General features: G+C 36.9%; 1 protein-coding gene across 2 annotated transcripts in view; it reads right to left on the bottom strand.

Annotated features, from left to right (window-relative positions):
* Positions 1 to 13,306, bottom strand: part of Ythdc2 (YTH N6-methyladenosine RNA binding protein C2) — a 59,993-nt gene that overhangs the window by 41,771 nt on the left and 4,916 nt on the right. For both annotated transcript variants that reach the window (XR_008219160.1, XM_052742127.1), the window contains exons 3-8: positions 12,620 to 12,816; positions 11,107 to 11,306; positions 7,849 to 8,015; positions 6,551 to 6,653; positions 5,001 to 5,157; positions 291 to 398 (exon numbers count right to left, since the gene is read on the bottom strand). Coding sequence is in view for 1 of the 2 variants with exons in the window: in XM_052742127.1 (XP_052598087.1) it covers positions 291 to 398; positions 5,001 to 5,157; positions 6,551 to 6,653; positions 7,849 to 8,015; positions 11,107 to 11,306; positions 12,620 to 12,816 (932 nt within the window). In the remaining variant the exon portion in view is untranslated. The remainder of the gene's footprint in view (positions 1 to 290; positions 399 to 5,000; positions 5,158 to 6,550; positions 6,654 to 7,848; positions 8,016 to 11,106; positions 11,307 to 12,619; positions 12,817 to 13,306) is intronic.

Here is a 13,306-nt window from a genome sequence, read left to right as displayed (position 1 = left end):
GTCACTTAAAACTCCTGTTCCAGGGGATCCTATGATCTCTTCTGGCCTCTGCAGGCACAGCATGCATATGGTGCAGACATACAAGCATGTAAAACACCCATGCACATTTAGTAAAAATAAATAAATCTTCCTTTTAAAAGAGTATTTAGGACAATATTATCACATAATTTTATCTAGTTACACGCAAGAGAAAAATGTTTTCAAGTGTCCTTGTTCTTCTGTGTGCTAAGACTACAGACAGCATCACAAGAAATAATTTTTAACAGTAATTTCTTTGCTAAAAACCTTACCACGTTGCTTTTCCTTTTTGTACTTTAACATTTCTTTGTTAGTATATCCAGTAGTTCTTAAAATATCTTCCAGAAACATTTCTTTTACTTCAAATGGTCTTCCCTGTACTAAAGAATAAAAATGTTTAAATACCAAGTTTGCATTCTATAGATAATTCACAAAAACAAAGAATGCCCACATTTAATGAAGCATCTCATAATATGCAAAGGCTGTTCCAAAGCTCCAGTGACTCTCCTGACCCTTCCCATTAGCTGTAACTCTGCTCTACAGACATCTGACTAGAGTGGACACCTGACATCATATTCTAGACAAGTGCGCATGCTTTCCTCCTAGTGTTTACTACCTACTTGTCACATGCCTGGCATCACATTAGGGACCAGGAATACTACATGGTAAATACAAACAGTGCTACTTCCTTCTTCCATGAGGCACATGAAGCAGGAGAGACCAGTAATATGAAAAAGAAACAGGAAGTTGTGCAAAGTCCAATGAGAAAGTCCTACAAGAAAAAAGTATGGGGTAGCTGGAGAGATGGCTCAGAGGTTAAGAGCAGTGGCTGCTCTTCCGGAGGGCCTGGGTTCAATTCCCAGCACCCATGTGACAGCTCACAGCTGTCTATGGCTCCAGTTCCAGGAGATCTGTCACCTTTATACCAGTGCACATACAATAAAGTGAAATAAATGATTAAAAAAAGAAAGAAGTATGGGATATCATGGCAGTGTACCACAGGGAAGTGACTACATCAAGAAAAGATTTTTACTAAGACACCAGAGAACAAGGACATAAAATGACTGCACTCCACAGAGAGTACATAGTATGTGAAGAAAACAGAACATGCACAAAGTCACTGTGGCAGAACCAGAATGAGGCTGTTTTCCAGAAACTAAAAGGAAAGTAGAAGAGGAGAGGCAAGAGAAATTAAAGAGAGAAACAAATTAAGTCATATTAAGGGTCTTTGTCTTGAAATAAAGGTCATTCACGACTTAAAACAGTAGTCAGCATCATCAGAATTTGACTTCAGAAAGGACCACCCTGGAAACAATATGGAGAATGGATTTTTAAAGATAGAACAGTAAAACCAGACCAGGCAGTAACATGTAAAATAGTTCAGGAATAGAGGAAAATAGGTTAAATAAGAATAGTGAGAGTAAAGATTAAAAAACAAAACAAAAAGCCTAGATGGGTTATTGAAACTTAAAGTAAAATAAAGAAAAATCATAATTTGTTATGAAAATATTTTAAATCCACTATAATACCTGGCTATCTGGCTTGCCCAACAAGAGGAATGTTTCTGAGCAACAAGGAAAGCTAAAGAGAAATATGCTGCCCAATGAGAGTTGAGGTTCCTGTCATGCTTATCAAAGGTGACAAGCAAACTTTCAATTAGCACAGGTATCAATTTTATGTGTCTAATCATCAGAAATATTATTAATATTATCAGGTAAATGTACAATTTTGAGACTTAAGTGACTGTAGATATCACCCAAGATACACAAGACAAAAAGAAAAACATAATTTATAGATTAAGTATTCAGTTTAGGACATATTAGAAGTGATGTACCTATAAAATCTCTACATTAAAAACTCTGGAGAACAATCATCAGTATACAACAGAAAGTAGGAATAAGCATTTAAGAAAAAAAAGCTTCCAGGCACAGTAATGTACATCTACAATAGCTACTAGAGTTGCAAAAAAGGGGAGGAAGAGAGAAGGAAAGAAGAGTGAACAGAAACAGAAAGGAAAGAAATTAGACAACAAAGGTAAAAAAAATACCAACTTCTCAGTACATGCACATGAAGAGAAGCCCAGAGAGAAAACATTATAATGTAGAACAAGACTCAAGAAGCAATGATCCCAAACAAACTGAGATCTGAGAATTACACACACACACACACACACACACACACACACACACACACGCGCGCGCGCGCGCGCGCAGAAATAAAATGTAATTTCAACTAAAAATGCTAAGTAAACAGCTCCTAACATTTCAAAAATGTAAATCAATCATCCTTTAGAAAAACTTATACAGTGAATCTATTAATAAAATAATGATGGGGAGAACCTCAGTATATGATAGCAGACTAGAAGATGCCTTCCTGTGACCCAGTGGAGAAGAAGTACCAAGATAAGAAAATCAAATGAGGAAGAGCTTGGGAAACATATAAAGGGAGTCATAGTGTGGCTGAAAAGTGCAGGGAAACAAAACAGAAAATAAGCAAAAAGGATGTATAGTTCTCCAGCACATGAAAGGGAAGTAGAAGCATCATCCAGAAGGTAAACTAGGTAGCCAGGAGAAAAGAGGCTACAGTGTCTATCTGGAGAACTCTCAGCTGTAGGTATTGTTGAGACAACTGATTTCTTAAGCAGGACAGGTCAAGAGTGGACAGAGGTCCCCAAGCTTAGAGGTGGAAGGTCATACTAAGAGAAAAATCTATTGTTTAAAACTTACATACATGGGATCCTAAGACCAAAAGTACTCAACAAGTCAGGGAACCTAAATTCAAACTGCCACAGTCTCAGGGTTAAAGACAATGTAAGGGGGTAGCTGGCCCCGACATTGACAAGCCAAAAAGTGAAGGTAATAAGAGGTACAGCTCAAGCAGCAATGTGTACAGTGAAAGGAAACCTGAAGTACCAACATGAGAATTCACCTCATCAATCAAGAATAAGTCCAGAGTTTGACTGCCTCGAGCCTAGGGTCAACAAGTGGATAAACATGACAGTACAGATAACTAACCCAGGGATCAGACAACAAAGTGCAGAAGCTACAGAACAGTGTTTCAAGAGAAACACAGGACAAAAAGCAGCTCATTTCTTTTTAAGGTTAGATAATTGGATTTTCTTCACAGCATCAGAGAGCTACAGATGCAAAAGAGGTCAAAGTAGAGACAGAGAAGCCTGTCTCATGGGAAAAATAAACAAATATCCTCTACTTCAGAGTATCTCCCAATGTCCATTTAAATAAGTAAATAAATAAATAAAACATTGCTGCAGGCCGCAAGAATATATAATAAGAACTCAGCTGGTTATGGCAAAGTCACTACCTGGAGGAATCAGGGAATTCCTCCAGAGGAAGCCAAATCCCAAGGAGTTTTTGGTGTTACTTGGCTTGGTATAGATCAGCTGTATTCTGTTATGAAAATCATGTGTGCCTTCATAGTTTTCCCAATTGACTTTTCCCTAAGAAGGGCTAACAGTGTGGACTGATCACTCTCTGGACAAACACATTACAGGTATTTGGAGAACTGTTTCAGGAAAGGCTTTCTCTGGAATCAGATATCTCCCTTGGCCACTTTCAAGGACTAGCAGTAATAACAGTCCACATACAAGTCTCCTGATTTAAGACAAATTCCACAAGGAGACACCACCTAGATCAGGTGGATGTTCAGTAATAGCTTTACACAATTTAGCTTGGACCCTCCTTTCTTACAGCCTTACTAACTTTATAGACCTCTAACTCATTATCTAACCACTTCTAGGAATATTTGGATAACCTTCTGCGCTGACAGCTATGCTCAGCCAGAACCCCAGTTCAAGCCTCCCTGTAATTATCATCATTAGCAGCATCCGGCCAGGTCCATCTCCAGATGGAGGAGAGTACTTTATCAGAGATACCTCTGTATTCTCTAACAGACTTAACCATCCAGGCTACCTGTCTGAGAAGGCCTGGCGGATGTGCCAATTAAGCTTTACTTCCTCCTTTCCCAAATCTTACCTCTAGGTTCCAGATCTCACTTTAACTATCACCAAAGGCATCCAGCTGTACACAGGTTGCCTAGCGACTGAGCACACTTTCCCCCACCCTGCAGTAAAACCGCAGATAGCTTGGACAGATAGGAGCCACAGGAAAAAAGAAGACAGTTTTATTTTCTCCCATTGACCTAGCAACTTATAGAGTCTTAACATTTTCTACCAATCACGTTTAAGATTATAGTTGAGCACATAAGAGCCCTCTTCTTAGATATTACCTGAATTCAGCCTTTAGTTAATTCATTTCCCCATTGGTCACTTCCCTTTGGGTTGCAAATGATAATTAACGGTTATTGCCTCTCAATGTGATTCTTATCACCCCTCCATTTGACCCTGGAAGCCTGGCTTTATATACCAGGACTTCCAGGGCACAGAGAGAGCAGAGAAGAGAAAAGAGAATGGAAGAACTAGACGGATAAGAACTTGCAAGGAACAAACTGAGAAGGGAAAGAACTAGATTGAAGGGCTAGAAGAGAGTACTGGAGGAATGAGATGGAAGATGAGGAAGAGCCAGATGAGTAAGTGCTAGATGGGGAAGAACAAATTGAGGAAGAACGAGATGAGGAGAGAGAAGGAGATGGGAGAAAAGATGATATGGGAAGGAACAAGATGGATGAGAACCTAGAAGGGGCAGAACTAGATGAAGAAATTAAGATAGAACCTAGAGGGGACCGCAGACAAGTGTAGAGAGAAGTCAGGCTAAAAATGAGCTAAATATGAGAACAGAATATAAGCTTGTAACTGACACAGAATAATAAAGTATATGGACTAAGGAGTTTCGTGTACATAGATTCATTTCTTTTCATCAAAGATTAATTATCAGCTGGTTGTAGATTCTTCCTGGACCCTGGGAGAGGACTATCGAGGGGCTGGACCCCCATAGTCCCCAATAAAACATAATCACACTTCAAAGTTTTACTTCAAAGAAATTATAGAAGATAATTGATAGTCTTACTATATATTACTGGACAACTTCCAAAATATCTTATGAAGAGATTCACATCCAAGGCAGCACTAGAAAGGATTAGTTTCAAAGTTGGGTGTTTTTGCAACAAATCTCTTAACTTTGTAAGTAAAAAATCACTGAATCGATCCCTTTCATGCACTTCATCCTACAATGAATAGAAACAGAAATGAAACCATGGATCAGGTAAAACACTGGATGACTCGGTCTTTAAAAGAAAAACACTGCTCAAATTAAATAAGGAAAGGTCAATCAATACCACAGAACATTTGTCATATGTACAGTTCAGAAATCATCATACATTAACAATTTATTGTAGATGACAAAGTATTGTCCTTTTTCATACAGAATGTAAAACGACAAAAACTATAAAAATTCTAAATTATCTCAGTCTATTAAATGCAATCTTTTTTTTTTTTTATTTCATTTTTTTTTATTAATTTATTTTGCAATACAATTCAGTTCTACATATCAGCCACGGATTCCCTTGTTCTCCCCCCTCCCGTCCCCCTCACCTTCCCCCCCAACCCCCCCCCCCCCCATTCCCATCTCCTCCAGGGCAAAGCCTTCCCCACAGACTGAGGTCAACCTGGTAGACTCAGTCCAGGTAGGTCTAGTCCCCTCCTCCCAGGCCGAGCCAAACAATCCTGCATAAAGACCACATGAGAATAGGAAGAAGCAAAGTGCTAGAGAGGCCCACAGAAATCCACAAAGATACCCACACAACAGACTGCTGGCAGTGGTTGAGAGACAGCCCGAACTGACCTACTCTGGTGATGGGATGGCCAAACACCCTAATTGTTGTGCTAAATGCAATCTTAATATAAACAAAATTAATGTATATATACACGGTAGTATACCCTTGTAATCTCAGCTACTCTGGAGGCTGAAGTAAGAAGGTGGCAAGTTGAAGGCCATCCTAAGCAATACAGCAAGATCCTTCTCAAATGAAGGCAAAAACAAACCAAAACGCATGTATGTGAACCTGTTAGCACTAGGGAGCAAGTGACTTTGGTTAGGCAAGGTTTCTAAAAGATGCTTATTAAAAGCTAAAACAACTTAAATCTATTTTTTTTCTGATAAAAACTAGAAAAAAGCTTAGAATACTTTAATAAAAGGGTAGCTCTTACTTTACAAGTAGCTAACTAATTTAGAAACTTAACCACAATGCTAAATGACTACAAAGTATATAGCTGCAATTAGGAAATCTGTGGCACTAAAGGAGTAATTAGAAAACTAAGTATAGTGACTAAAAAACGCTTTTACCATTTCTAGAAAATTCTAAATACATGCATCATTTTCATAGATGAAAAGCACATTTTTAAAAAACTTCCTACTTGTTTATTTCTCCCCTGACACAAAAGGATAACAGCACCTTTATGAAATATAAGATATATTCTAATAATTATACCACCAAATTACCTTGATCAGAATCTACTAAAGACAGTACATTTTCATCTTACCCTATTCTAAAAATATTATTATGTAATTAAATATTAAGCTGTCTCAGTAATACTTGGCAAACTCAGCAACAGTCTTACCACAATGACATGGGTCACTGTTGACAATGTGCTATCGCCTGCCATCAATGTACGAAGCAATACTCCATTAGTGCAAAATGTCAGAAGTGTCTTTGGAGAAACCCTTTTTAAAAATCAAAATAAAGTATACAATTACAAATCTTTTACACATAATTAAAATACAATTACTTTAAATGTTCACCATACTTTAGCAAATAATACCAATATAATGTGTATATTATTATGAATATAATTAATGTACTATTATATGTGGCTTGTTAGAAAAGTTATATAAAATATACATAAGGCATGACAATCACAAATTCATCAATAATAGCTTCTAATTAAGTAAGTTATATACTTTGTTAAAGAACTTAAGTAAAAAAAAAAAAAAACCTTTAAAAATTTTAGTTCGTTTAAAAAGTTAACACTACAAGTGAAAAAAGCTTTCTCAGTCACTGCTACAAACCAAGAGACACTAACACCTGTCGAGAAGGTATTACTAGTATTACAGCAGCTAAGCATCCTTGGTCTGGAAATTCAACTCTCAAGTGTCTAACTTCAGATTTCAGAACATTCCATATGCTCAACCGGTGAAGTTTACATGGCTATCCAAAATCCAAAAAATTCTGAAACCTGATACACATGATCCCAAGCATTCTGGATACGGGACACTCAATTGTACACTGTAACACTGAGTCACTCTCATTTCTGAGCTGCTATCTAAACTCAGTAGATCAATGTTCTAGACTTTAGATAGTGTAGTAGCTCATTTTATAAAACAAAGTCTCAGCAGAGTGAAACAGCTTGTACTTGATCATAACACTGTAACAGGATTTATACCTATGGCTCAGCTGTTCAAAACCTTACTAAGTTTAAATATGATATCAATATCTGAATATACTTACTGGTAGCAAAATTATCACTTAATTTTTTGTTTGTGATTTAGTTAATTTTTTATATTTTTAAATAAAATAATTCAATCACTTCCCCCAGTCTTTCCTCCTTCCACCAGTCCCTCCAATGTTCCCTCCATTCTCAAATGACACCTTTTCTTTATTATTGTTACACATATGTGCACAAATAGCTCAATACAACCTGCTAAGTCCAGTTTTGTTGTTCATGTGTTCTGCTTTCAGAGCTGACCACTTAATTCTCTCTCTCTCCACAGTCATTCACTGCCTGTGCTTTTGTCTGGGCTGGGACCCTTGAGACTTTCTCCCTTCCACTGACCATGATCATTTACTCCTCTATTTTTAGTCAAAGGGATATATTTAGCCAGCTTTAAGCATGGTAAATGGTAAGAAGACTGACTTTACCTGCTTTCTAATCGGATCTGATAACCAATTGTTTGACCAATTCTTTCCCTTCTCTCTGCAGCAACTCTTTCAGCCACAGCGATAGCAGCTAATCGTCTTGGTTGAGTACAAAATATCCGGCAGGGGATGCCATTTTTAAAGCAATCATCTAATAGGAACTGAGGAATCTAAAACAAAAATGTTCAAACATTATAAGACAGCATTCACTTTGCATACCCAGAAATATCAAAACAAATCAAATGTCAAAGTCCCATAACATGCCAAGACATCAAATAGTCTTCAAATCAGTAAGCTTCATATAACTGCCAACAATCAATGAGAAAGTATGATTTTAAGAGATTATGTTTACAAGGAGAACTAAAACTAAATATTTTAAATCAAATCTAACAAGAAATATTCAAGGCAAAGAAGATCTTCAAATACTTCTGAAAATCAAAAATGACCAGACTATACTCAGAAATGTAATCCTTGATGGTAACAATCACTACCGTAATGTTAATTATCCCTCAAATTATCCTATAAAGACAATGAAATGACAAGGTTCCACTGTGATCATCAAGAAAACAATCCTAGAATTACAAATACTTCCCCATAATAAAATTCAGAAGGGTCATAAATATTTAAAATAAGAAGTCTTATTGGGGCTAGGAGATGGCTCAGTAGTTAAGAGCACTTATTGTTCTTCCAAAGAACCTGGGTTCATTCAATTCCCAGCACCCATATGGCAGCTCACAACTGTCTGCAACTCCAGTCCCAGGGGATCTGAGAGCTTCTTCTGGTCTCTGTGAGCACTGCAATCATGTGGTACATAATGATACTGAGATAACCCAAACCCAGAAAGAAAAATGCTGTAAATGTTCTCTCATACATGTATGCTGGCTAAAGTGTGTTTAAATTGGAACAGCAACAGAGGGGAGGGGACTACGGGCAATGAGGGAGGGTAATTCAAGGGACAGGAGGCAGAATACAGGGGAAGGGGAATAAAGGAACAGGAAGAGCTCAACTGGTGTAGGAAAGCAGAGGGAAAGGCAGAGGAAAGTGTGGAAAGAAATAACTAAAGACCTCTAAAAATGCCACATGGAAACCTACTATTATAAGCTTCTTAAATTACATACACATTACATAAAAGGAGTTTAAATGGAGTCGCCCTATAACAGAGACAACGCTTCTCCCAGACACAAACAAAAAGACCAGTAGGGTTACATCTTTTTGAGTTATTGATCAGTGGGGTCCCATAGACCCACCCAAGCATTACACATTATTGTCACTGTTCTTGGTTTCCCTCCAGAACTTGGCAGGAGCCTGCTGCTGAAGACAGCACATACTTGAGTCACAGGGCATCAAAAATCAAGTTGGTACTAACCTGGAAGCATCCTCCCTACTGACTAGCTTACAGAGTGCTGAAGGCACTATGCATACTACTAGGGAAGAAAAATAATTAACAGTCTTAACCAGATGTGAGCCTTGTGAGCTATAATAGCTAATGGCCTTTCAAGATATGCCCACTTGAACAACAGTGACATGAATATACGGGAGTAAACCATCAATTTTTGACTAGATTTAAAGCCTGCTTCACAAGACAGAATTTATACCTAGTACTGTTAACTAGGTCAAAACTCTGAAGCTGGCTAGGTCACAGATCCTGGCAAATAATACAGAATAGTACTATTCTGTTAAATAGATATATTCCGCATGCTTATCTTTATACTCATGGATCAGTACATCTCTAAACCCTCATCAGAGAAGTTTCTTTACACAGTAGAGGGTGACTAATAGAGACCTACAACTGGCCAATGTGCAGGGAATAAGAGACTATGGAGTGTTCAGCTCTAAATGGGACAGCAATAGTACACCTCTTCCCTCTAGGCTCAGGAATCATAAACAGAACAGAAAGACAGTAAGAGCTACAGGCAGTAGATGTCTGGAGCAAAACAGTATTTGCTAAACATGTCAGTGCCACTGTACACGTGAACTCACAGTAGCTGTGACTGTTTGCACAGGATCTGCGCAAGATCAAGCCAGTCAAAATCCCAGCATGGATAAGAGAAGGGCTCATGAAGTTCTACTACTCGCTGAGGAACTATCAGCAACTGATGGCTATTGGTGAAGGGAAAGTCAGTTTTCCTCAGGGATGCATCCCCTGAGAGGCATACTAAGTAAACTGAGTGGGTTTTTTAAGAGTACATGAAGTTGGGAAGAAATCATGGCAAGGGACAGGGGAGAAATTGAAGGGGAGGAAAGGATATATTTGATGAAAATGCATTATATGCATGCATGAAATTCTCATACAAAATAATGAAAAAAAATTCTTTCACTTTCTACAAAATAGTCTCCATTTCATTTACATTATGGACATAAATAAGGGGAAATGTTCAAAAAATATCTTAGTTCCAGAAACTGGTTAATGGACTTCTTTAAATTCTGTCTAGCTTTGTGGTTCACAGAACAGAAACATCAAGAATCTTAGCATTAAAGTAAATCTTACCACTAGGTGCTAGTTAGTATTATGTGGTATTTTGTAGACATTACTCTAAACCTCACCCTAAAATGAACCAATTATCAGTCCCATTTTATAAATGAAAACAGGTTCACAATGTTTACAAAGCCAGATGAAGTCTTCACATCTAATAGATAAAATAACAGGAATTTGAACTCCAGACCTAGGCCCTCTCCTTCCAAGACTAAATGCACTAGTTTAAAAATAAGAAGGCAAGTCGGGCGGTGGTGGCGCACGCCTTTAATCCCAGCACTCGGGAGGCAGAGCCAGGCGGATCTCTGTGAGTTCGAGGCCAGCCTGGTCTCCAAAGCGAGTTCCAGGAAAGGCGCAAAGCTACACAGAGAAACCCTGTCTCGAAAAACCAAAAAAAAAAAAAAAAAAAAAAAAAAAAAAAAAAATAAGAAGGCAGGGTGTGGTAGCACACACTCTTTAATCCCAGCGCTAGGGAGGTAGAGACAGATCTCTTTGAGTTCAAGGCCAGCCTATTCTAGATAGTGAGCTCCAAGGACAGCCAGGCTACACAGACCCTGTCTCCAAAAAAATAATAATAATAATTAATTAACTTAAATAAATAAATAAATAGTAGTAATTTGAAAGATTTCCTTCCTATAGATTCTCAGTATGTACTAACAATTTGTGCATGAAATAACTATTAATAGAATAATCAGGTTTGTTGTTAAACACACAGTATAAATTGGACAGAAAACTATTAAATGGAATAAATTATATTTTCTTCTATAAACAACAAAGAAAAGACAAACCTGTGTGGTCTTTCCGGACCCAGTTTCTCCTACAATCAAAACTACTTTATTTTCCTTTATTATTTTAACAATTTCTTCTTGTTTCTCAAAAACTGGTAAAGACTGCCGGAATGAGTCAAATTCCGACTCTCCCCTTTTCACAGGGACTTGAGGTATGCCATTGTTGAGTCGTCCACTTGTCTTGCTCATTTCTCGGTTTTCTTCAAAAACAAACAAATAAACAGAAAGTTTATAATCTACACAGAAAGGACAAATTGACAATGAAGCTACATAACTTCATACGCTTCTTTTGGATGTTTCTTCTCTACCAAGTGCCTCAAGTACTGACCTCCTGTATGTGTCATTTTATAGGCTACAAGTTTGGCATCAATTACACATTAAGTCTTTTTCAAAAATGTTTCCAATGCAAAACAATTAAAAGCCAATAAAAATTATTACATAATCACTAAAATAAAACATAATCTTAATCACATAAATTATTTTGAGGCTTATCATAAGTTTCTGAATGTCAAAGAAAATTAAAATTTTAAGCAGGAAATAATGTACATTATAAAATCTGTTATAGATAATGTAACATTACAAAAAAGGAAAATAGTCCACATGTTTAAAATGATATATATACAATTAAATGATCCACAGAATAATAATTGTAAATCCAAGGTTTTATAAACAGTGTAATAAAGAATGTACTCTGCAAATAGCTCAAACTATTTCTGTGTATCCACGCTTAAGATACTTTCTTTAGGGTTCGGGTTATAACTTAATGGTAGTGTGCTTGCCCCACAGCATGAGTCCCACAGCACGGCAAAACAATCAAACCTTTAAAAATAAATAAAACAAGTTCTTTGATATCTGGGATCACGTGTGTTCTATGAGCTATAGACCTACTCCTTAGGAAACAGTAAGTATGCAAAGTCTACCCTAGGCAGTTAGATAATTTTCTCACCTTGAAAACTATTTTTCCAAATAAAATTATGACTTCACTTTATAATCTATATACCAACTGTTTTTGAATAATTTAACATACTGAAGATTCTTCCCCAGCCCTTAGCAGAAGCTAAAGCCTCAGTTTAAAATCTTACTCGTTAACACATCAAGGCAGTGATAGAGAAAAGTCCCAGCCTTCAGTGTGAAATCTCAGCAGTGTTACTGGCCAGCTGAGAACCATAAAGGAATCACTTCACCCTTCTGAGCTCCAGCTTCACCATCGTTCAGTCTTACCACTTAAAGGTTGCTACTGTGAAGTTATAAGGAGTGAGGATACCACCAAGTGCATGGTAATTATTCAATGAACAGTAGCTATTACTACAATCTTTAAAAATGTTGGTTCAATTGCATGATATGCCTTAATACTTTATTCCAAAATTTTCATAATTCTTAATCATCTCTAATACATTTATTAAAACTGAAAAAAAACCTGCACCATATTAGTTCTAAAAAATAAATTTGAGGTGGAAAAAAAATAATCATCAAATAATAGGGTAAATAAGGACACTCCCCAGAAAATACATACCAGCTTCAACTGCAAACACATTTCCTCTTTCTGTTTTAGGCAGAAGTTCAGTACGCTCTTTATTGGTGACAGGAAATCTCTGAATTAGGCTCCTAACAGCATGTTTTGTATTATGAGTCAAATTACAGGTCATCATTGCATGAGCTGTTTCTGATCCATCTTTCTTCTTCACAGTTAGGTATCTATTTGCTCCCTTTCTGAATATTAACAGAAATCATTTATTTATTATATATAATCAGCTTGTTCACATATGACATATGCCTACTTAGAAAATAAATCTCAAACAAAACAATGAAAAAGCAAAAATTCTTTGTGATATTAAAAGTCCCCCCCAAAAAAACAACAAAGATAAATTAAGCAGCCACAAGCATCTTCAATTAAACTATCAAAATGCTACAAATCCAATTTTAAATAAACAATAACAAAGGAAAAAGCCTAATTTATCCATAAATGTTAAAATCTGAATTTAGCAGACTCTGTGGTAGCTAAACCATCACCAGTTAATACATACTGGGAAGAATATAAAGATGGTGGAAATCTGAACAAAAGATCCTAAATGATGCTGAAAAGGTGATGGCTGACTGTTCATGTTAGCACGTCCCACAGCATGCTTTAAGAATGGGTTAGTAATGTTTCATTCCCAGGAGAGCCTGTTAAAAGAACCACTTTTAATAGCTGAACCAAACT

This window comes from Peromyscus californicus, unplaced genomic scaffold, assembly GCF_007827085.1.
Source record: "Peromyscus californicus insignis strain IS unplaced genomic scaffold, ASM782708v3 Scaffold_17__1_contigs__length_78620276, whole genome shotgun sequence".
NCBI lineage: Eukaryota > Metazoa > Chordata > Mammalia > Rodentia > Cricetidae > Peromyscus > Peromyscus californicus.
This window is presented reverse-complemented; position numbering and strand designations above follow the sequence as displayed.